The 26204-nt window shown below is 40.6% G+C and overlaps 1 protein-coding gene across 1 annotated transcript in view; it reads left to right on the top strand.

The window, feature by feature from the left end:
• DNAH5 (dynein axonemal heavy chain 5) overlaps positions 1-26204 on the top strand; it is a 329923-nt gene that overhangs the window by 56091 nt on the left and 247628 nt on the right. The window contains exons 3-4 of the mRNA XM_058430225.1: positions 21275-21409; positions 24344-24428. Of these exons, the coding sequence (XP_058286208.1) occupies positions 21275-21409; positions 24344-24428 (220 nt within the window). The remainder of the gene's footprint in view (positions 1-21274; positions 21410-24343; positions 24429-26204) is intronic.

The following is a 26204-nucleotide window of genomic DNA, read 5'->3' as shown; positions in this document are numbered from 1 at the left end:
ACAGCCCCTGAGATTCCCCTTGAACTCTTAACTGCCACCAAGTGCTCTATTTCTGGGGGTGATCAAATTATTCTTTGGATGGCTAGAAACATCTTCTTTTGATGTCTCCCTGAGCCTATTCTTAAGCTTTTCAGAGACAGAACTTTCTTTGCGAAATTGCTGCATGCTTTAAAAAAAATGGATTTGCTGTCTCTGATCACATTCTTGTAATCAGGAGTTTTCTGCCTTTCAAATCAATGCATCTCATTTTAGTTCCAAACTCCTTAGTGTGGGCATGAATGCTAACCATCAGTGTTTATGGATGTGTCTTGCTTATTTTCATGGATTTTTATTTGTGATAAAAGCCAAGCTATCCCAAGTTGGGAAATCCCTCTATGGTGGTGGTTAATTTATGTGCTTCTGATGGGGTGATGTTAGAGGCCCTGGGCTGGGGTGAGTCTTTGTTGCTTTTAGAAGTTGTCTCTTGAGTCAACTAACAGTTCCTATTATCAGGATTTTATTTTATGTTAAATGGCATTTGATTCACTTTTCTCATTACATCTTTCTATAGGAAGAGAACATGATTTTGAGGTTACCATTTTCATGATATCTTAGCACAAGAGAAAAGCAAAGAGGACCTAAATGCAGGGTTAAAGGAGAATTTTTGTGTTTGTTGGTAAACCTAACTCTACTTTTTACTTTTTCTTTTTAATGAAAACTAACACAGCTGTGATAACAGCAAAGCTAGCCCCCAGAATGATCCCTCAGGGAAACTGGAGCCCTCGACTTTCCTTTCCACAGCTGTCTGGTTTCTGCAGGGTGGTGTGTGTCTGTTGATGGGACAGAGCAAGCACAGGAGGATGCAGGCTGGGGAGTTTCTCCCCGTTATTAACTGCTCCTTGATGTCTTCAAAACCAGGGACCAGATCTTGGCATGAGTAATGACTTATGAAATGAAATATATTTTCCTTTTCAATAAATACCTTATCAACTCAATCACAATAAAAAAGAGAGAGAATATGGGCCAGGCATGGTGGCTCACGCCTATAATCGCAGCACCTTGGGAGGCTGAGGTGGGTTGATTGCTCGAGCCCAGGAGTTCGAGACCAGCCTGGGCAACGTAGGAAGACCCCCATCTCTACAAAAAATAAGTAAGAAATTAGCCGAGTCTGGTGGTGCATGCCTGTGGTTCCAGCTATTTGGGGAGCTGAGGTGGGAGGTTTGCTGGAACCCAAGAAGTTGAGGCTGCAGTGAGCCATGATTGCATCACTGCACTTCAGCCTGGGTGACAGAGCAAGATCCTGCTTCAAAAAAAAAAAAAAAAGACAGAGTATATGAATATTGTTACTTTATATTCAGGAAAATAATCATGCTTTGGTGCCCTAGAATGCCAATGTGTGAAGTGGAAAAATATCAATTAAAAGGTAGCAAAAAGGTAAAGACCATCAGCTCCTAATGCTTTCATAAAGCAAGAAGTATCACATTAATAAGGGTTCTTTTCCTATCTCTCTAATTGTGGTTGTATATTTGTTTGGACTTTGAATTTCTGAAAGTACAAGTAATTAAGGCATGGGGTTATTCCCAAGCTGTTGTTTGTCCTTCAAATGATAACTACAAACAAGCTTCTAATAAAGAAGTTTTTTTTTTCTTGGTTCTGTATGCTATAATGCTGAAATTTTGGTTCTAAACAAGTAACAACTGCAATCACCAAGCTAGGCGATACTATCTGAAGAGACTCAACATGAAACCTAACTGTGCTATGCAGCAGAAGCAAAAGCAGGATGCCAGAAAGACTTACTATAATAATCTTGGTGATTTGCACCTAAAATTGAATTTATATGTCTTCATTCACAACCCATGAGCGTTGCGTGTCTAGGTTTGGGAGAAAAATTTCAGAAAGCACTACAGCTTTATATACAAAGAATATGGCTGGGCGTGGTGGCTCATGCCTGTAATCCCAGCACTTTGGGAGGCTGAGGTGGGTGGATCACTTGAGATCAGGAGTTCGAGACCAGCCTGACCAACATGGAGAAACCCCGTCTCTACTAAAAATACCAAATTAGCCGGGTATGGTGGCACATGCCTGTAATCCCAGCTACTTGGGAGGCTGAGGCAGGAGAATTGCTTAAATCCAGGAGGCGGAGGTTGCAGTGAGCCAAGATCACGCCATTGCACTCCAGGCAACAAGAGCAAAACTCCATCTCAAAAAAAAAAATACAAAAAAGTATCATGGTTTGGGGAGCATAATTTCTTCAAAATACGGGCATCTGGAAAGGAAAAGAAAACTCTTACGGAGAAAACACTATTATCATAGGCATAACAGTACTGCAGTGTTTAAGTGATAGGCCTCATCTCAGATGATCAAGTGGTCTCCTAAGTTTTCTAATGTTTTGTGTACTGTGTTATAAGATAGTATGTGTAGAAATCATATTAAGATAACACTGCAGTTACTTTCAGCATGCAGTATGCTTGGGATCTGAGATCCTTCACTTAGGTTGTGCATTTTTCTTGGAGCCAGAAGTTACCTGCAAGATCATTGGGCCACCCATCTCATATAATCTGGGGAAAATGGGGCCAGTGTAGCTGGCTGGTTGTTAATCAGAGGCCACCTAAGCAACCAGTATGTGCAGGATTCAGGATCAGAAGCATAATGTCCTAAAGCCAGGACAACATTATTTCTACAGGTATGTGGAAGTGTTACCAGGGAAGACAGAGATGCTCCTGAGACAGTCTTTTCTTTAATGTATCCCTCTGTTAGTGCCAAATATTCTTACACTTTCTACATGAACAGCACTTTGCAAAATAACATCTGGGAAGTGCGTTTAGCCCCAAGCCTCTTCCTCCAAACGGCAGAACTTAGATGCTCTTAGTGTTTACTCTAAATGCATCAGCTTTCTGTGTCCTCCTCTGGATTTTCTCCTCTCTTGCCCATCCTCTCTGTTGAATTTTGACAGATGAGGCTCCCAGGAAACTTGTGCATCTTTTCAAGATTACCCTGTATAATTTCAATCCATAAAAATGGTGACAAAATCAACCAACCATATCACTCCATTTGCAGCTCTTAGAATCACTATCTTCTTTTGTGAGTATAGCTCAAATGATTATGGCATCAATACTATATTATTGGTTCCTTTATTTCCTTTTTATTATGAGTTTTTTCTTTTTATTGTGAGTTTTTAAGTTACAACTGTATAAAGAAAAAGATACTGGATGTTTTTTGTCTTGCATATAATCACACTGGCCTTCATGTTTTCAAGATGGAAAGACCAAAAGGAAAAGTAAAGAATTAGAGCTTTATTTACGTTTCCTTAGTCATCTAGTCTCCAAAATGTACTTTTTCTAGATTCCTCTACTTCTGCTTAAGTTATGATGATTCTTTACTCAAGCTGGGAAACATGGAATCCTCTCTGACAATGGTGTCCTTTTCTCTGTTACCGGTTGTCAAGTTCCATTGTTATTTGTGTGTGTGTGTTTTTTTTTCTTTCTGGTTTGTTCTACTGTTCTTTCTCATTTCTTCCTCAACCAGGATTTCTCTAGAGGAGTAGCTTAGGGACAGCAATATATTGGACAGGGACAAGGAGACTTGCCCCTTTTATTCAGCTTGCGAGTTTATTCATTTTTAGGTGGTTTGGATGACCACGGGTTCCACCTCCCTGTATTGAGTTCTTTATTTCTTCATGCCCAGGAGACTGCCTTCAGTCTCTCTCCACTTCAGTCCTACCTGCGTGCAGCTGTAATACCAGCGTAACCTTCCTGAACAAGACTTTCATTAATTCAGTGACTCCTTAATTGCCTACAAGGGCCACTACCTTAGATTGACACCAATGTTCAGCCTCAACATACCTTTCAGAGATTAATCAATCATTTTTACTTAAAATTGCAGCACAAGATGGGCTCTGTTGAATTCCAGTCTCCAAGATAATTTTTCACATATGTTACACTCTAGTTTTCCTATCTACTAATTTGAATCTTACTCTTCTTTAGGGCTTGCCTTAAATTCTCCCCTCTCCAAAAAGTTTCTTTTGATCATTAGAACTCACAAAACTGTATTCATCTGACCTAATCCATCATCAGATGAAACACATTACTGCGTCATTCATCACCAAGAAGGGAAAACACCTGTCCATTAAACTAGGATTCATTGCTTTCTTAGAATTTCAATTTTATTTTAATTGAAGAAGCTCTTTTAAACATAGATATTAAAAAATCACATATCACCCCCGTGCATCCATACAAAGATAAGTGCAATGAATTAGTTAAGAAACTTCTAAAACTTTTTCACATGTAGGGTCTGACTCTTCTGGGATTTTCTTCCAATCTACTAACATCCTTCCTGCAAGTTGCAGTGCTGGGGTTTTCTTGATCTTCCCAAAAGGTGTCAGTGAAGATTTTTAGAAAACCAGGACACACATTTCTTCCTCACATGGACCTTCCGTGGTTTGTTGGCTGTAACTTCCTGGTATTGTTGTGGCCTTGTGGTGCCACTTGGATGACAGCTGGGTGTGCCCAAGCTCTGGTAAGGACACTCATGTCATGATTTTTGTCTGGCCAACAGCAGTTATAAGAGGACATTGAATATAAGATGCAATATCATGTTGCATTCGGAATGACCACATTTCAATATGGTAAAGCATGAAGACAAATGTGCAATGCCTAATGGGTGAAATATGGTACTCTCTCATCCCACTGAACTCATTTGCCATTTTTATATGCTGTAGTTTGTATCATTGTTTACAAGGCTATTAAACTGATGAATGTGTTTGATCCTATTGGGCCTCAGTAAGACATTCTTAGAGATGGGAATCCATGGAAAAACGTGTAGCTAGTAACTGATAAAACTTGGATCCACTCTTTTGCTGGGACATACTCAGAAATCGAGAGCAAAATTTTCAACCAGCTCTCGACTGAAATGTGTGGGTTAGGTCAAGATTTAGGAATTTGTTCTCTCCATTGATATTGCCATGAATTGTAGTCATAACTCTTTTGCAGATTAAAAATGTGGTTATATATTTCATTTATTAGGTGCCTATGAGGATCTAGGAGCTTTAAATATATTTAAGTCATTACCAGTCTGTTAGGTAAGTGGTTTTATTTCTAATGTCTAATTTTGGAGACAAAATCTCTGATGTCACATAGCTGGGATTTAAGTTCAGGTCTGTCTGACCCCAAAGTTGCACTTTTCTATTAAGCCATGTGGCACAGGATGTACATACGAGGCTTCAAGATGCACAGTAGATGACTCCATAATTAGAGATGAGTTCAGAACATTTTACACTTTGGAATATAAGCATAAAGGTAACAATTCAGAACATATGTCCATATAAAGCTTATACCTTATTTTAAAATAACACTTATCAAAATTTGTAACATTTTACTTGTAATTATACATTTATTTATATATTTGCTTAATATCTACCCCCAGTAAAGGCAAGAATAACCATTTTTTATTGATTATGAGATGTATATTTTTCATATTTTAACATCTGTGAAATCAGAATGCACCTTAAAATGGATATGCTTAATAGGCAGCATTATTTTTTCATTCTGAGTGTTGCATAGGATAATTATGCATTCTACAATTAATATTTTTAAATGTCTGAGTAAACGTCTGTTTTTATTAGCCGTTCTATTCATAGTGTATAGCACAGTGTCTGGCTGCATAAAAGGTACTCACAAGCTTTTGTTCAGTGAATGAAAGTGGAACTTCAAACTTTGCCTGCAGGTACTTGGATTTCTGGATGAAGCCTTCCGCCCACATGAGGTCCATTGTCTACTCTTGTTTTCCCATTATGTCTGACAGGATTTGTGTATGACCAATATTTTCAGCCTGGAAGGATGCACAATCCGCACAGACGGGGCTGCAGACCTCCCTCGCATGAGTCCTATATATAGAGCCCTGCCAGCTGAAGCTGCTGCCTGGTGGAAACTATTTGTAGGCAAGCCTTTCTGAGTTTGCTACTGAACAATGTTTGATCATTTCCCTCCGAATACCAGAAATTGACTTTCGTTCTGACAGGGACTGGGGGGGTAGGTGGCCTGTTGTAAATTCAGCCTTGGCTTTGCTTTGTTTGTGTTGTTCAACAACTTCCAGTGAGCCTGAGACGCTCAAGAAGATCCCTTAAGACGCCATCTACCTTGCCCGAGGGGTTGAAATTCAGCCACACAGACTGGAAGGCTTCGCATTTTGCTGTGAAGCCTGAAGAGAGTCATGGTTATGCCTGCCAAACGCAAAATGCATGCCATAAGTCATCTGTGGAAATTTTCCCAGGAAGGAACTCTCCCCAAGCGATGCGTTGTAAATGGGCTGCTGCTGCAATGAGGATGGTGCCTAAAATACCATTAGGGAAGCACTGATTTAAATGTAACTAATGAAAGATAATCGGCAATGTAATGAATTGTAACATATCTGTCCTGAGGCATGTGTTGACAGAGGATTCTTGGGATGGATAGGAGATGCCATGTGAGGAGGATCCCATCCTACTATATTTTCTGGTGTCTTCAGCACTATACAGAGGAGGGACTCAGAGTCTAGATACCGTCTTCAATGCTGTTTATTAGAAATGGACAACAGCTGCTTACCAACAACCAGAGATTGACTTCAACAAATATCCTGCAAGGCCTGGCCTAGTGGCTCATGCGTATAATCCCAGCACTTTGGGAGGCCGAGGTGGGCAATTGCTTGAGGCCAGGAGTTTGAGACCAGCCTGGGCAACGTGGCCAAACCTGTCTCTACAAAAAATACAAAAATTAGCCGGGTGTTGTGACACTTGCCTGTAGTCCCAGTTACTAGGAAGGCTGAGGTGGGAGGATCACCTGAGCCTGGGAGGTTGAGGCCGTGGTGAGCGGTGGTCACGCCACTGCACTCCAGCCTGTGTGACAGAGTGAGACCTGCAGATCTCAGGAAAAAAAAAAAAAATCCTGTGAACAAACTTAAACTTCCTCTGTTCTAGTTATTTACTTACCAAATAATATTGAGGTCTAAATGTTGTCTGTTAACCTGACATATGGAGGCCGTACCCTAGCATTGGATATCGACCAGGTGAATCTCCATGTTCTGAAACCATGTCAGCACCCTGCCTTCCGAGACAGGCTCCACAGAGGTTGACTAGCAGGATGTTACCAGGATGAGTTCCCAATTTCCTGATTATCCTTGGATGACCTTTTAGGATTTGAGTTGCTGGACTGTGAATTCCAAGGACTAAATTCTAGATTCAACAAGACCAACCTTAAATGTCCTGCCTTTTATTCATCTCGATGGGAGAAACCATACATGAGAGATCTCTCAAAGCATTTGGCAGTGTTTTCCCATTACGTCTTCACAGTTAGGATGATCAGGATGTTTAGCCACATAGGATAAATTACCTTGGCTGAAGTGTATGTGCAACTGTGTGAGCACAAGTAATTTATGGACATGGTTTGCTATTTGCATATGAAATAGACTTCTTGTTCTTTATGGGGGAAAAAATGGCTCCTTTGGGTCACAATTAACCTATCTGGCAATTAGTCACAATTAGTCACAATGCTGGCAGTGCATCGTGCTTGCAAAGTTGTTTAGACAAAGGAAGACCGAGTTTCTCGACATGGACAATATATTCAGAGCTGTGGCTTCTCGGATTTCTAATTTGATATGGTTTAAAGTTTCTCATTGTTCAAAGAAAGTATTTAGATATCACTGTTGACTCAATGCTTATTATTGGGCAGTGAACAGAATTAATTGAACAACAGAAGGAGTTGTGTTGCTACCGAGCAGTTAAAATGCTCTGATTGGTTGATAAACATGATTAAGAGGCATGGTTCAACTGTATAGCATATAAACAGTATTACCCTAACAACACCAGGCTTCGAGAGAGAGGAGAGGCCCAGGGCAGACACTCTAGGAGAAAAGCTTGAGTGGTATAAGTGGAGTTTTAATTTTTATTCTGTGAATGTAGTGAATAATACATGTAAATTAGAAACGTGAAAGTAAAATGATGGTCCTCCAGAAAACTTTCCATTTGGAAGCCTGTTGGGTGTTGAGCAGGTCTGCAAGGAGTTAGAAGACCCTTCTGGAAGAGCTGACTCCAGCCTGTCCATGCACGGCTACAATGTTTAGGATTGGGAGGAGACAGCTCTGGAAGCAGAGTGTCACTCGAGTTTTAATGGTAAGGTGCTGTTGTGTGTACCTTTGCACGTGTGTTTTGGATTATCATCTGTCACACCTGGGTGGAAAAAAAAAACTTAAAAATGTTCAAAGTCACACACTGATGAATTTGTGAGAAACACATTTTTTAACTAATGTTCACATGGTGCATAGGCTATTCATTTTTTAAATAAAAAAAATTTTGCATCTGTAGGCTTTTCTACACATTGCCACTTAAACTATGCACATAGAAATTCATGCTGCATCTTTTGGGAAGATGCTTTCCTGGGATAAAAAACACATTCATGGTGGTTTGGGCACTTTGTATTCTTTCAAACCTGTAAACTTTAGTTGGTGATTAGAAATAGTTAAGGCAGATTCTAGGCTGCAAGGTTTAGGCTTTGAAATCACTCCCCTGTTCTATATGCCTGAAAATGAGGTCACAGACGGTGAGATGCAAGGCTGTGCCTTTGGAAGTCACATTGAAGAATGAGCTTCCCTAGCATAGGGCTCAGCTCAGCAGCTTTTTATTATGCAAATGCATAGAGAGGGATTTGGAAACCTCTTCCACTGCCAATTAATGTCAGAAGAAAATGGAGGTTTCTCTAGTACTCAGTTCTCAACCATTAACCCATGCTTCCTGCTGGGCTTGATTGCTGTGTCTTTTTGTGTATCCCCAGAAGCTCACACGATCCCCCCGCCTGTTGTTTTTACCACAAAAGAGCAGGCATGCTACCTCTGAATTTTCTAAGTACGCCACCACCTGCTACCCCTCACTTGCCCAAGCCACAAGATTCTGACGCATCCTTCCCAAGGTGAACGTCTTCCAACCAAGCCCCTGAACTTGCTTACTAGAGTTAGAAGACCATTCTGGAAGAGCTGACTCCAGCCAGTCCATGCACTGCTTATTCTTTAAGACCAAGTGCTAGTGTTACTTCCTCTGAGAAGCATCCCCTGACACTTTGAGGAGGAGGTGCGAGTTTCCTTCCTGTACCCCGTCAGCACTTTCCTTCGATGTCTTATACAGTCCTTGTCACATCACTGTAGTGAAATGACATTTGTCCACTTCTCTTTCTCTTGCTAGATTGTGAGTTCTCTTCATTTTAAAATAATCTTCCTTTAACACAGAGCTTGGTTGATAGTATATGCTTGGTCCTTAATATATGCTTGTGGAATAAGTTGAATGAATTAAACATTTCACATGTCTGGACATTTTTCCTGTACTTCAGTACCAAGTCTGAAACACCACAATTGATGATAAAATCTCAGGTATAATTAATGAATTATTCTTCCTTGACATGAACTATGTTTTGAGAGTAAGTCAAGTATTTTGGAGGTTTCAATGATATATTTAGGATGCTGGTTTGGTTCACTCCACTGAAGTGTAATATTAACAGAATTACCTTAATAGCATTACAGTATATTATGTAAATAATGACACAGTTTCTACTTAGTGCACTGTGTTAAAGAAAAAAATTATTCAATGACACTTGTTACAGCATGATAAGTAAGACTTTATTCAGGACCATTGAGTTAGGTATGAGGACCTATCTGGGGAGTGATGGGAGAGATTGGGCTCAACTGTGAATATGGCATGGTCAAGTGAGGATTTGTAGCCAAGGAGCAGGGCAGGGGTCAGTGGATAGAAAAGTGCTTAGAGGAGACATCAATGGGGAGGGGGATTCTGGCTAAACTGACGACCTACCAGGATTCTTGCTGAAGAAAGGCCAGGGGGATGAGGCAGCATGTGGGGGATGGTGGGGGATGAGGCACGGGGGGATGGTGGGGGGATGAGGACGGGATGGTGGGGGATGAGGCACCCGGGGGTGGGGGGGATGAGGCGGCCTGGGGTGGTGGGGGGATGAGGCAGCGGTGGATGAGGCGGGGTGGTGGGATGAGGCACGGGGTGGTGGGGATGAGGGGGGGTGGGGATAAGGATGGGGGGGTGTGGGGGGTGGTGGGGGATGAGGCGGCGCGTGGGGGGTGGTGGGGGATGAGGCGGCGCGTGGGGGGTGGTGGGGGATGAGGCGGCGCGTGGGGGGTGGTGGGGGATGAGGCGGCGCGTGGGGGGTGGTGGGGGATGAGGCGGCGCGTGGGGGGTGGTGGGGGATGAGGCGGCGCGTGGAGGGTGGTGGGGGATGAGGCAGTGCGTGGGGGATGGTGGGGGATGAGGCAGCACGTGGGGGATGGGGGATGAGAGCACGTGGGGGATGGTGGGGGATGAGGAACCCAATCAGTGATTGAAGGTGATCAGATATTCAGTACCCTTTACAGGGGGTTCTTGTTAACTGACTTAGCAGAGTTCTTTGCTAAAACTAGATTTTACAAGGAAGTGTACAGATGGGCCTAGGAGAAGATTCAGGAACCTGACTAAAGTTTGGCCAAGTGAAGAAACTTTGTCAGCTGATAAGATAGCTTATTATATTATAACTTCATGATCAAAAATGACCAATGGGAAACATTCCAGACTACCTATTAGTATGTATGTATTTAACTACAAGTCTGTATATATTTAACTAAATTCCACGCTAAGGTCTGGAACTATTATTGCAATGATGCTATGTTATAATTAGGTTGCTGTAATGTAATAATTGACTTTATACATAAATATCATGCCAATAACAACCAAATGTACCATAAACAAAGTCAAGCCATATATCTTTTCTCTTGTATAATAAACACACATTATTTTCAATTAAAAAACTTGAAATTATTCTGTATACATTCATTTGCTCATTTGCAAAAATTATGGTCCAGATCTGATGTCTGTCTTTCTTCTGCTTTTCTCAGAGATAAAGAATGCTTAGTACCAAGTTACAGGTGTACGATGGACATGAATCCCAGACTTGTGAATTCTGTTTTTCTTTACTTCCCTGAAATGAAACTGAAGTCTATAACTTTGTTGGTTGACTGTTGACTTCCAGAAAAAAGTAACTTGAAAGATAGATGGTAGTCCTCTAGACTGTTAAATTTACCTAATTGCAAAGCTGGTTTTACAATGGAGAAAAGCCTTCTCCCCACTGCAGCGGAATGTGTATTGTTCCTGTTTGGTGCTGTATGTATTTGTGTTAGGGAATGCTGTTGCTCATGAACTTTCAGATTGCTGCAAGTTTTCTCTGACCAGTGAATCTCTTGTGGGTAGAAGGTGTGGGTGAGAGAGCACACACCTCTCTCTCCCGCTGAGAAGCTCTGCAGGAGGGGGCAGCCATTGTTTCCAGTGGGGTGCTTAGTAGAAGCCAAGACAGAAAGAACCTTTGCTCTCAGATTATCTTTTGAAATCTGAAAAGATGTCAGTTTTCTCATTCTCTGGCAAATTAACCAAACCATTTTCAGCGTCCTATTAATCAGGCCCAGACCTGTTTGGCCAAGTCAACAAATTTCACATAGAGCATATCAAAACCATTTCCTTAGAGCACTGGAAGGTGAATGGATCTAGGGTTTAGCTGGGAAGAGAGAGGTGTTGTCTGTTTTTTAAATTTTTTTTTCATTTTTAGAGACAAAGTCTCACTCTGTCACCCTGGCTGGACTGCAGTGGCGCCATCGTAGCTCACTGCAGCCTAGAACTCCTGGGATCAACCAATCCTTCCAGTTCAGCCTCCTCAATAGCTGGGACTATAGGCATGCGTCACCGCATTTAATTGTAATTTTTGTAGAGATGGAGTCTTGCTATGCTGCACAGACTGATCTCAAACTCCCGGCCTCAAGCAATCCTCACACCTCAGCCTTCCAAAGTGCTGGGATAACAGACGTGAGCCATTGTGCCTGAACTGGTGCTGCTTGTTAAGGCCCACCGAGCACTCTCTAGCCTGAACTAGTTAAGGCCCAAAGATACCCCATCATTATCGTGCCATAGCTAGACCCTAGGGGAATGTAACTGTATGTGCAAAACCTATCCATTCCACGAATCTCTCTTGAATGCCTACTCTGTACTAAGTGCGGTGCTCTGTGATATGGCAGGGAAAAACCCTTCTAGACGCCATGGAATTTAGAGCTGAACTTGTTCCATCATTCAATTTTTGCACAAGTCTAGTAAGGAGAAAAGGATAAGTTAGAGTTAGAAGATCCCAAAATTTATGTCCTTGGGCTTTGTCTATTAAGTTTCTACCTCAAGTGAGAACTTGATCATACTAAGAGGGTATATGGCCATGTGAAAGTCCACCAAATCTCACTTCAGGTCCAGAAATGTGGTGTGCAGAAAACAGACTCTAAGTTAGAATTTGGATGATGGAATGTCGGGGGAGATGAGGCTGTGGACACCGGGATATGCCTACAGCAGATTTGGGGTTGGTCTGGGTGAAAAATTCACACATCGTAAATGCTAAAGAGAGAGTTCTTTATTTGCCTGGAAGGAATGATAGGTAAGGGAGTGAGTAAACAGGGAGAGCTAGAGGCCTTGGAACTCCAGCAAAAATAGACAGGATGCCAAAGTTTATCCCTGGACAGAAGAAAATGGGTGGTACCATAGCTTAAGTGCTATCTGTTTGCAATAGAGGGAGAGTGTGGCTCTTGTTAAATAAAGGAGGGCTTCACTAAAGCACCTGCTGTGAGTGGGATTAGCCAGCGTGGCGTCTCTTTTCTTTCCCGAAACCACTTTACTGAAGTGCTCTTAATTCTGGAAGGAGGTGCCGTGCTTCCTCTGCAGCTGTGGCCCTTCACTGGGAAAAATGAAATGAAAGGGGAGTCAGAAAAGGCGAGACTTGAAAAGTACAGTTAGGAGTGGAGAGTCTCTAAATTGTGGTTCTCCCAGCCAATTAAAGAGCAGGTTAGGCTGGTTTGGGAAGCATCACAGAGCAGCCTCTTCTCTCTGAGAGAGGCTGGGAAAGGAGACAGGGGCCCTGTGAGTTGAAACAGAAAAGCTGGAAGACAAAGAGGGAGGCTTTTCTCTGTGGGAAGACAGGGCAATAGGGTTGATTATAGAGGGCCCTAAGGGTAAATGAGTTAGAGAACTGCTTCCCTCCGTTTCTCTAATTCAACAAAATAAAATGGGAGACAGGTAAAGCAAGGTTAGCTGTATTTGCTGTAGATTGAGGGGGAGCTACTATCCTACCCAGGGTAGAATTCTGTGTAGTCATTTACGTTCCAGGCACAACAGCATGGATCCTATTGGCTTAATTTTGATTCTGCAATTGTGGACTCACATTGGTCTAGAATAATTTGTTCCAGCCCGTAATTACTTGAGAGTGACTGGTAAAATAATTTTAAAATTATTTAGAGATATTAATTGAGGACCTTCAGTGTGCCAGGGCCTGTTGTTAACACTGCTGCTATCGAGTAAATCAAAATGGAAAACATCCCTTCCCTGTAAAGCTGGTGCTCTTGTAGGAATGATGAGATTCTCTTGTTATTTACTTTGTTTTACTGCTCAGGAGATAAGAAGGATCAGGTAATATATGTGGCAGATAGGAGAAGTAAACCATTTGGGTGTCTTTAAAAAAAGAAAAGAAATATATATTTTACCAATAACCAGGTATTTCAGCCAGGCATGCACTTTGAATAATTTTCTTTTTCTGCTTATGAATTTGTCCTGATTCGTCCACAGTTGGGGAAAGTGAAATAAAGTGAAATTAACTGGCCTAAGATGATCAAATCCATGTCCTTGGTTTCGTTAGCACCGTGTTCTCATCACGTGATCAATTATCTGTGGACTTGAGATTGACATTGGCAGCCAAAGGGAAATCAGTCATGGATGTATTTAGTTATTTAAGATAAGGAACTTTAACCATATGGTAGTTCTGTCTTATCCACGGGGAATATGTTCCAAGACCCCCACTGAATGCCAGAAACCATGGGTAGGATTGAACCCTATATATACTATGTTTTTTTCATATATATATATATATATATATATGTACATTTATGTATTTACATTTTTCATATATACATATGTACATATATACACCTATGACAAACTTTAACTTATAAATTAGGTGCAGTAAAAGATTAACAACAACAATAACAATAAAATAGAACAATTATAACTATATACTGTAATAAAAATTGTGTGAATGTGGTCTCTCTTTCTCTCTCAGAATATCTTATTGTACTGTATCTACCCTTCGTGTGTTGATGTGAGGTGATATGAAGCCTGCATAATGAGATGAAGTGAGGTGAATGCTGTACGCATTGTGATATAGTGTTTGGCTGCTACTGACCATCTGATGGTATAGCAGGAGGACCATGTGCTTTGGATGATCCTGGATCATTGAGCTATGATGATGTCAATGATTGGATGCCGGGAGCAGATGATGTTGATGATTAATGGTTAGGTAATGTCTACAGCATGGAGATGCTGGATGAAGGGATGATTCATATCCCAGGTGGTATGGATTTGGACGGCATGAGATTTTACCACATTACTCCAAAGGGCACACAATTTAAAACTTATGAATTGTTTATTTCTGGAATTATCCATTTAACATTTTTGGAACAAGGTTGACCACAGGTAATGGAAACCATAGAAAGGGAAGCCTCGGATGGGGATAGGAGAACGGCTGTAATTCATAGAGTACATTATTTACAATTATCTCAGATGGGGATTTTAACCTATAGTATACTCTATTATATTTGTTACATCACTGTATGTATACACATATATAAAGAACAAAATACTCAAATCAAACAAATAGAAATATATTCATTTCAATGTGTGCAACTGAACTTCCTTAAGTCAGATCGCTTTCTCTTTCTCAGATTCAGACGTGCAACAAAGCTAATCATGTCACCTAGAAAAACTTTTTTCTTTTAACAACAAAATATTCTTTGGCTGCAGAACCCGTTCCTTTCCCTAACCACTTCCGTGTTCAAAGGTATTGTATGAGGACCTGGTATATGCAGTATGATGTAGATAACAGTGATGCTGTCAGGTGGAAGCAGCAGTGAGTAGGGGGAATCTGGAGCCTCACCTACTGACTACCCAAATGAGGAACTAACCTCCAAGACACTTTCAGGAGTAGAAGATGGGGTGAGGGTGTTTACCATTTTCTGAGAGACACAGGAGTGCAGTGAGAACTGAATACATGCATCCCAGCTGGAAGCGTCTGGGTACCAGTACACACTGGCACTAAAATATCACTGATATAACTCAGGAAATGGGAGCTAGTTAACTGGTCTCCATCTACAACTCCTCGTATAACCCTGGTGTGGGGTCTCCTGCTAGAGCACACTAGATAACAGTTAAGTGCGTATTTTTTAAAAAGTGCTTATGGAATATCAGTTTGAAGTTATGCAAAATTCTTAGTTGCCTTTGGGCATCCTATGTCTTGGTCTGGTCCTGTGGACAGCAAGGGCTTGATTCCCAGCCCTGCCACTTTCTTAGTTGTGTGCTTTTGGGAAAGCGGTTAATGGTCCATAGTCTTGATTTCCTGGTGTGGAGGTAATAATGTCTGCTTCATAGGGATTTTGTGACAATTAAACCAAAACATAGTGAGCAAATGATGACTAACAGAACCAAGCTGGCAATGCAACCAGGGCAAACAATGCAAAATATACACTTCAAGAGGGTCTGGGAAAAGATGTCCTTGCTTAGGCACAAAAGAACTCTCAGACCCAATAGCCCCATCCTCCATCAACTTCTGCTGGCTGCCAATGGGGTCAGTGGAGTAGATCTGTGTCAGGAACAAACCTGCCAAGAAGGCAGAGCTTCATAAGGGTGGAGGAAGCTTAAACATTTGTACAATTAAAAGAAATCATTATGAAAATGTTTTGTTTCACTTACATTTCGATGTCCAGGGTGAAATCCTTGGTCATGCCATTTTAATTCGAGTGCTGTTTGATTTAGTGTGATCACCAAACTGCATGCAATTTAACCCTCACAAACCTCTTTCAAGTTGGGACTTTTATCTCCATTTTACTTTTATCTTCATTTCTATAAGGTCTGCCATATAGTTGAGGATTATAAGCCTAGAGACAAAATGAAAGACTGATCATGTATGTAGTTTATACACAGTTTGTGTATATAAACATGCAGACTTGGACTTTGGTTCCACAGAGTTAAAGGCAAATGTTAGTATTTTTTAAACATCAGATGGATATATTAGTTTTGAGACAGTCACAGAGCTTTTTGGGGTATTCATTAGGATTTATATTTTAAAATTTTGAGTCTGTAGATTGTATAAACGTTTGAAATCATGAGAAGTAGTCCACATATTGGAGAAGGAATGAACCTTGGCTGTCACCTAGTCCAACACTTTCATTTTGTAGTTGAGGAAATTGTGGCCTGGAGAGGTTAAATGAAAACATGTGAGGTCTTGCAATTAGTGTCAGAGCTGGGACTAGAACCTACCACCTCATTCTGACATCAGTGCTCCTTTGTCTATGGGAGATTGGCCACCTGGGAAGCAGAGCTCCTTTCTTGTGAGGTAGTACATTAGCCAATCTCCCATTCTAAGGCAGTAATAACATCACAAATTGCCGCAATGTTTTAATACTGCTCTAGATTTCCTTGGACATTGAATAGGTTTCTGGCCATGCTCCCCACCCCTATCTATTGGTGCTTGTTCATGCAATGCAAAACAATTTTAATAGGATTCCAGAAAAGTCTTGACATAGTTTACCTCCTGCCTTCTTAATCCCTCTCTGCCTTCACTTTCCAAGTGTCCAGGTGTTTCAAAGGCCAGCAGGACAAACCAACCCCCAAAGAACTAGTCACCTGACTGCTTGTTGCTGCAGTTCCTTAGCAGCCAGAAAGCTGCAGGGTTAGGTTTGTGGATTGACAGTGCACTGTTCTAATTACTAAATATTTGTTTGACATTATTGACTTTTTTATTGTAGTTAAAAAACAATCTCAATATTCCCAGGATACCTTAGTGTAATGCAATGAAAGTTGAGATTGATAAACATTGTGGCCTTTCATCTATATGACACTAGGGTTGACTTCATATTACTTGTCTTCAGGCAATAGAACAATCAGTTTAAATAAGGAAATATATTCAAGTCTTAACATGCTTTTAAATATATTAAATAACTTCTGAAAACATTTACTTAAAAATATGTCAATAATTGGCTTTGTATAAATAAAGCTGCTTTGGAAGTTTCTTTCTCCTGTGATATTTAAGTAAAAATAGAATAATTAGTGTTCTATTTTAGGGAGTGATTTCCCTCTTTTTCATTTGAATATTTTTTCCTCTGGAATCGGAAACAATTGGGTTATGAAGTAATGTGTTGCCATGGGAGAATCATATTTAAATCTCTGTGTTCTTTGGAAGCCCTCAGTTCCTTGCCATGGAAGAATCTTTTTTAAATCTCTGTGCTCTTTGGAAGCCCTCAGTTCCTTTACATCTTGAATCTTCTGGCTGTCTACTTCTTTTATTTTTATTTTTGGCTAGCAAGCATTTGTCATCTCTTTGTGTTGTTGCTGAATTCCTGGCTCCCCGGTTGACCTCTGAGTTCTCAAGCTGCTAAAGATATTTAGCACAAACTTAGAGTGATCACTTAGAGAAAAGTCTTTTATTTCTCCCTGCCTGGAAGGCAGAAAACAATTCAAAACAACAGGACATCGTCCTGGCTTTAGTGACATTTGAAAAAAGTTTTAAATGTACTTTTATTTGATGTTTATGGAATGAATTAACATGTTCCTTTTTAAAGAAATGGTGAGAAAACAGGTAGATTATCTATTTTTTAAACCTGAATCCTGCCTCTTGCCACTTCCCCAGCAAAGTTGTCTCTCAGATAGGTAGTCCTTCAAGTTCAGAGAAATGTATGTCAATTATATAGGTCTAGCAATAACCTTTCAATTGCTCTGAAATCTCCAACTTTTTCATCTTTACTTTTCCGTAAGTCTTTTGTACCTTAAAAAATTCTTTCTTGACTCTAAATTTTCCTCTCTATTACTACCACACCCTATTCCTTTATAGTCAAGTTTCTGGAAAAAGTAGTTTATATTCAGCATTTTTATATTTCTCTTTTCCCAATCATCCTTTTCTCAAGTCTATATTTATTTCTGTCCAACCAATGAAATTATTCTAACAAAATTACTCTATTATTTATTTTTGCATTACAAACCACACCAAAACTTAAGGGCCTAAAACAGAAACAATCATCTGTTATCTCTCTTGATTCTGTGAGTGACTGGGCTCTGCTGGGTGGTTCTTCTACAGGTGCCATTGGCTGGCTTGCTGTCATCTGTAGGGGAAACTTAGGTTGGAACATCTAAGACAGCTTACTCAAATGGCTGAAAGTTGGTGCTGGGGTCAGCTAGAAGGTCAGATGGTGCCATTGACCAGAAGGTTTGTTCTCCATGTGGTCTCCCTATGTGGCTGAGTTTTGAGGCAACATTCTAAGTGCAAAGGCAGAAGGTGAAGATCTCTTAAGAACTAGCCTAGGAAGTCCCATCTCATTTACCCTCAGATTTTTTTTTGGTGAAAACTGGCCACAGGGCTAGCCAAATTCAAGGGGAGGGGAAATACAGTCTATTTCTTGACAGGTTAGTGCACAGTCACACGGCAAAAGAGCTGCGAGAAGCTGCAACCATCCTGTAAACACAATCCCTAAAGATATCCTAACTAACCCAACCAATCCTGTATAGCATTGTTGCTATTGGTCACTCTCCATGATTTATTGATACTATGGTTTCTTGGTTTCCTTTCTATCTCTTGCACATTCATCTTTAGGTTTTTTTTGTTTTTTTTTGTTTTTTCTGAGGTAGAGTCTCTCTCTGTCATCCAGGCTAGAGTGCAATGGTGCAATCTTGGCTCACTGCAACCTCTGCTTCTTGGGTTCAAGTGATTCTCCTGCCTCATCCTCCCAAGTAGCTGGGATTACAGGCACATGCCACCATGCCTGGCTAATTTTTGTATTTTAGTAGAGACAGGGTTTTGCCATGTTGGCCAGGCTGGTCTTGAACTCCTGAACTCAGGTGATCCACCCACCTTGGCCTCCCAAAGTGCTGGGATTACAGGCATGAGCCACTGTGCCCAACCTCATCCTTAGCTTTCTTTATTTGCACTTCTTTTTCTCCTTGCTCCTGGGATACTGGTGGTCTCCAGTTTTCTTAACTTTTTTTTTTTGTGTTTTCATTTCAACATGTTTGTTAGAAAATCATATCTGCACTCATGGTTTAAACTTTGATTTATTCATTCATTTGACAAATATTTATCGAATGCACATACCACCTGCTGGTTGAAAGAGCTGTTGATGTGTACTTTTGCCGGTTCTGTACTGCACAACTCCAACAGGTACCACATTGTTTTCACAGTGATTGACATTGTAGCTTTTGTATTGACCATCTTCTGTATGTCTATGTCTGTATGTGCCTGTGTCTATATCTATATATATGTCTGTATCATATCAGTGTTTCTGAACGGGAGAAGTTATTTTGTCCCACAGGGGCCATTTGGCAATGTCTGGAGACATTTTTTATTCTCAGGAGTTGGTGGTGGGGGCTACTGGGACCTAGAAGTTAGAGACCAAAGACACTGCTAAAACCTCACATTGCACAGGACTGCCCCTCACAAGAATGGTCTGTCTCATGAAGTCATTGTGCTGAATTGAGAACCTGCATGTTATCTGTATCTGCAATGCCATTTCCCCTTGAACATTTCCAGTGGCCTGTCTGCCTCATCCACCTGTGTATTGAGTCACCTCAAAATCTTACACATCCAAAAGCTGAACTTATGATCATGTTGCTTCAACCTGTTTCTCTTGATAAACCCAGTGTCTGGGAATGCCACCATCACCACCTGACTGCCTCTGGGCATGCATCACGCCAGCCTACTTTCCACACTACTGCCAGAATGATGGATTTTTCAGTGCTGCACAGACAGCTAAACACCTATCTCTCTTGATTTGAAACTCATCAGTGATTCTCCGTGGATTTCACGTAACAGTTAAACTTTGTAATGTGGTTCAAAAAATATTTATGATCTGACTTTTTTCAGATTTCCTATTATGTTTTCCTAGTCCTTTTTAGTTCACGCATCCTGGCTGCCTTGTGGTTTTCAGAATGTGCTTTAGTGTGCCTCTCAGCCTTTGGGTATGCAGAAAGGCGGCTGTCCTAGGAGTATGACCAACCCTCCTTCAATGCTAGGCTTCAGCCACCTCCTCCTGAAAGCTGTCCTGTCATCCCCACCTCTACCCCCTTATCAACTCCAGGCTAGAGTGGGAGACCCTTCTTTTTGCTCCTTCTCTGTAGACCCATAAATGCCCCTGCATTTGGAGACCCATAAATCTGATGCCCCTGCGGCAACTGCCATGCCATCTGTCATATTTAAATTTTCAGCTCACATCCTGCCAGCCAGGCCATGAGCTTTTTTGAGGTTACCAGGTAGTGTTAGCCTCTTCAGTGCTGGCACATATTAGGGGTTTAACAAACGTTTGTTGATTAAAAGAAGGGATCCAGAGGGGCCACTTTTCCTCTTCCCAGTGGGAGCTACTGGTTGGCATTAAAGGTAATGTATTATTCCAAGAATGAATTGGAAACCGAATGTCTACCATGTCAAAATAGTTGAATAAAGTATGGTACCTTCATACTGAATATTTTTGCAGCTATTACACAGGATGGAATAGTCTGTATTAAGCTAGAAAGAAGTCCGTGATGTATTGTTAAGGGAGAAATGCATGAAAACATTTTATAATATGATGTAAATGTAGGTGTGTGCATATGTTTGAATGGGATTGTATGATCATACAGTATAAGGAAAGACATGCTTCAAACTGCCAACATTGGTTACATTAAGCATGCCTTATTCTCATAATTAACAATTGATAGTTAAAGAGCAGGCAATGGTATTCAGAAGTTAATTTCAAGACCAAATATGTAGCTGTAGATAAACAATAAAGATAGGAGATACTGTAGATAAATATTAATTTAATGGCTTAGGAAAATATTTACAAAAATGGAGATCTCTTTTTTGGTATTCTGTTGAATGCTTATATATGCATAGAAATAAGTGTGTAAAGATTTAGAACAAAATGTTAACAGTAATAATTTCTGGATGGCAGATGATTTTTCTCTCTTTTGGCTTCTCTGTATTATGCAATTTCACAACAATAAGCATGCTTTATTTTCATCAGAGAAACAAATTATTTCTAAAAATAGAAGATAGTACATAAAAATTGGTACCATTAAGCTGTTATCTGGATACCTAAGACTTGAAAAAACAACAATTGTATGAAATTATTACAGAATGAATCCACTTGAGAACAGCAGTTTCCATGTAACATATTTATTCTTTTCTTTTAGCAAAGACTGAAGGAAGAGAAGGAAGCCAAGCGGGCTCTTTTGGATGGGAGGCATAGCTACTTATTTGCAATTGTCGCTTCCTGTTTGGACCTGAACAAAACCGAAGTGGAGGATGCCATTCTTGAAGGGAATCAGGTGGGATGTGTTTTACTTCTCACTGACTTGATTATGGAGGGCATAGATGGTCTGTTGACAGGGTCCTGTGGCAGGATCCCATGCTGTGCCCAAGGGAGGTACCTGTCTTAACGTGGACAGGACTCCATTCTGACTCTGTACTGGGGCTTGCAGAATGAGCTTAAAGCTCTCCAGCTCTCCATGTTGAATAGGGGCACTTATAATTGTCATTTGAGTTCTGTGATTCTGACGGCATTGTCTGCATCTCTCTACATCCAGCGAAGCTGGGCTCTCATGCCATTTTGGAAAGTAAAGCCAGGGCACAGAATCTCCTCTCAAGTTGCCGATTCGTCTTTTATGCATTTCCCCTGTTCTGGGCACTGGATTTGTGCCATGATTTTCTGGCTTTCACTTTGGTTTGGCAGCTGAACCTGCTTTCTTTTGTTCCTAACCTGCTTGCTTTGGTTCCTGTCTTCTGCTACAATTTTTCTTTAAAACTGGGGGTGTGATTTGCTTTGTGTTTGACCTTGGTTGGGGAAGGCCAAAATATGGGAAGATATAATTTCCTGGGCAGTGAGAAAAGGATATAAGCAGCCCTATGATGATTCCTGAAGATTTTTTAAAGAACCTAATTAGACATTAGGAAAAAAAAGAAAGAAGACAAGCCCTTTTTGTTGACAGAGTGCCACACCATTGGGAATTCTTTTCAGTGGTAGGCTTGTAAATTTTAACAACTGGCTTTGGGCAAGGTTGGAGGAAGTAGGCAGGGAGGTACTAGTTTGTGCATCTGCTAATTTCTGTGGTATAAATACTCCCACAATGGCTGGTTCCAAACTACTATCATCATGTTATGAAATGCTGAGTTGGAAAGAGTTATGATCCATTGGATATCCTGGGCCAGTACGAGCCATCTGTGGCACACCACTGGCTTCATTCCTTCCTGCTGGGCTACTCTGGTGGGGTTAGTAGGAGTTGGAGAACAATTAAGAATGGATAACAAAAATGGGTCAACTACAGGATGGATCAAGCGGGAGCTGCGGAAATGTGCTTCTCCTCTTTCTCCTTCTCTTCATAGCTGACACTTATTGAATGTTTACCATGTGTGGGTCCCTGTTCTCAGTCCCTTTCATCTATGACTTCATTTCCATCTTCATAATACCAGGAGGTAGATAATATTATTCCCAGAATATGGAGGCATAAAAGCAGAGAGGGCCACTTGGGGAGATTGTTCCAGAGGTGAAATGCTTAACTCCACCCTGCTTCCCAATTCAGACGTCTGGATTTGGGAATATGCAAGGGGAAGAAGCAGGCAAAAGTTCAGCTCTGTAGGGATCCCAGGTTAAACTCCTATGTCAAGGTCAGAACCCAGGAATGCCAGAACCTGGAGGTTTTAAAAAAGCATCTGGCTCAGGCTCTCAAGCACAGACGGGTGGGATAGGAGCTTCAATACTGGCGGTGATGGAAGCATGCCCTTCACTGCATTCTTGGCCTGGAATTGAATCTTGGGGAGTCCTTCCTCCTCTTCCCTGTGGCATCTTCAATCATGGTGGAAATTGAAGGGGACTTATTTTTCACATTTAATTGTTCAGGCTAGATTTTATCCTTTAAAAACATTATTTTAAGATGTAATAAATACACGTAACATAAAATTCACCATCATAAGCATTTTAAGTGTACAGTTTATTAGTGTTAAGTACATTCACATTACTGTGCAACAGATCTTCAGAATGCTTTTTATTACAAAAAGAGAAACTCTGTACCCATTAAACTACCACTCTACAGTCCTCCTTCCCTCCAGCCCCTGGCAACCCCTTCATTCTACTTTTTGTCTCTAGGAATTGGACTATTCCATAGGTACCTCACACAAGTGGAGCCAGGCAGTATTCGTCTTTTTGTGATTGTCTTATTTCACTTCTGTAAGGTTTGCAAGGTTCATCCATGTTGTAGCATGTGCCAGGATTCCCCTCCTTGTTAAGGCTGGATTATATTCCCTTGTATATGTATGCCACATTTTGTTTTTCGCTTTATCTGTCACTTTCATCTTTTATGGAAGCTATTGTGAGTAATGTTATTATGAACATGGGTATACAAATATCTCTTTGATACCCTGCTTTCAGTTCTTTGGGATATATACCCGGAAGTGGAGTTCCTGGATCATGTGGCAATTCTATTTTTAGTTTTTTAAGGAGGCTTCATACTGTTTTCCACAACGGCTGCACCATTTACATTCCGACCAATAGTGCTCAAGCGTTCCAGTTTCTCCACATCCTCGCCAGCACTTACTATTTTCTGTTTTTTGGTGGTAGCCATCCTAATGCCTAATGGGTGTATGGATTTTATCATTTTATTTTCATATGAATTCCAAACTGTGCTATTGACTATTTAAAAGAAGTGTTTCTGTTGGTAGCAGACCATTTTTTTGACTTGTAGACTTACAGTGAGCCTCAGGGACGGGACTCTTAGTCCCAGCTTAGTGCCAGGTTGCTGCTGGAAGCTGTGTTCATAGTCAGATATGTTCTCATGGTAGCTTTGGTGATTATTGCAATTTAATATTAATTATCTCTAGAGTGTTAGACTAAGTTTTGAAAGGTTTGTTCTTGCTTATCTGCAGTTGACTGAAGCTTATCTGCAGTTGATCTCTATTTAAATCTCTCTTCAACAGCTCAACACTTTAGGGAATTTGCAAATATGGATGGACAATGCTTTTCAAATGTGCATAAGTAGCAAATATTTCTATGATTCATGAAATTACTTTTTTGAACAGAATCTTTACTATGGTGAGACATGTATTCTTTTGATGTAAATACTCCCTTTTTTATAGGATACATTAGATGCAGTCCTGTTTGAATAAGAAAGATGACAGTAAATTTTCCTTTTTTATATTATTAATGCTGATTTAAGTGCAGTTTCTAATTTGGATTGAAAATCATTATGTTGCCTTTTTCTTTTTCCCAGATTGAAAGAATTGATCAACTTTTTGCTGTTGGAGGTCTCCGACACCTCATGTTTTACTATCAAGATGTGGAGGAAGCAGAGACAGGTATCTGAATTTGATGTGACATAACCCAGAAATGTGTTATTAGATTTATCTGAGGGTAGCTTGAAGAAGAAAGCCACTGTGAGAACGGACCTGTTTCACCTTGTGGGCGGGAGGGAGGTGTGTGTGTGGGTCCATGTGGGAAACCATTAGTGTGTCGGGTGTGGCCCTGTGGAAGAAGTTCTGTTTCACCTCAAGGATGGAGGACAGATTACAGTTGGTATTTAGCCTGGTTGTGCTAACTTTATTGGAGATGTTTTGTTTTCCTTCTCAGGCTGTGCTGGCAATTAAGATAATAAAGTAGATTACGTTTGACTTCCTTTTCTTATATTCTAGTTCATTCTGTGTTTTATGTTCTAGAACTTATAATGGGCACCTGTTTCACATGTATATAGGCATTATTTCTTTTTAACATAGGAATTATTGCCAGTACGTGTAACACCCCTTTTTAGTTAGATATCACATTGTGTTTATTTTCTACTGACTCTACTTTAAATAAGTAATATTGGGTGACAGGTTTCATCATTTTCATTTTTGAAAAATTTGCAAATCTTTTTTTTGTTGCTGTTGTTATTTATTATTATTATTATTTTTTTGAGACAGAGTCTTGCTCTGTCACCAGACTGCAGTGCAGTGGTGCAATCTTGGCTCCCTGCAACCTCCACCTCCTGGGGTTCAAGCAATTCTCCTACCTCAGCCTCCCAAACTACAGTCCCAGCCTGTAGCTGGGACTACAGGTACGCGCCACCACGCCCAGCTAATTTTTGTATTTTCAGTGGAGACGGGGTTTCAGCATGTTGGCTAGGATGGTCTCGATCTCTTGACCTTGTGATCTACCTGCCTCGGCCTCCCAAAGTGCTGGGATATAGGCGTGAGCCACCGTGCCTGGCCCAAATTTGCAAATCGTTCTATGGATTCAACTGGCATAGTCTATTCTACTTTTAAGTGGATTAATGTAATTTTAAAGGCCTAAGTAGGAACATAAGTCAATATCTGATTAAATGTATTATTTAATATATTAAAATATTATATACATCCTTTTTATGACCCATTTGATAAAAGGGAAAATAGTTATTGCTCTTGGCATATAATAAGACTATTCTTCTTTGTTTAAAAACTGAAGAAATTATGCATGCAAATTCGAACTGGCATTTTCTCAAAGCTGTCAATTTGATATTTTGTGCTTAGAAAGCTTATTACATTTTAAGTGAAAAATCAAGAGATAGAAGTTTTGGTTTCTACACCAGATTGCAAAACATAAGCTCAAATGAAAGATCAAGTTTATCCATGAATGGAGCACTGGATGAAACTGGCCTTCTGTGTAAATTTTACTTGGACCAAGAACTGTTCATAGGATGTAAACATAAAAGCAAGTTTAACCTTTAAATCTTCTTACTGGTGATAGTCCTTCTTCTGAACTTGGATTGGAATGCAGGCAATCCCATGACTTTCCTGGACATTCTTAGATTACAAAAATTTCTATAGTCATTTCAAATTACAAACACAACCTCAACTCAAAAAGAAAAACTGTCCAGTTGATGGAAAGTGAAATATTCTTCCCTCCTCACTTGAGCCCCCCATTTCTCTGAAGGTTGAACTTCTCCCTACCTTCATCTTCTACCCCTTGTCCACATCAGCTTAACTAAAGTGGCTGACTGTGTGAGGCCAGAGGCAGGGCAGAGGTAAGAGGGAAGGGGAGCAGGAAAGTTTTTACTGGACTGGCGCTGTCATGAGCTGCTGACCTTGTACTCTTACCTTGCTCTTGTGGGCACGGTGGTG

Source organism: Hylobates moloch, unplaced genomic scaffold (genome assembly GCF_009828535.3).
Source record: "Hylobates moloch isolate HMO894 unplaced genomic scaffold, HMol_V3 SCAFFOLD_17, whole genome shotgun sequence".
Lineage (NCBI taxonomy): Eukaryota > Metazoa > Chordata > Mammalia > Primates > Hylobatidae > Hylobates > Hylobates moloch.
Note: the sequence above shows the minus strand (reverse complement) of the source record. Positions and strands in the feature narration are given on the sequence as shown.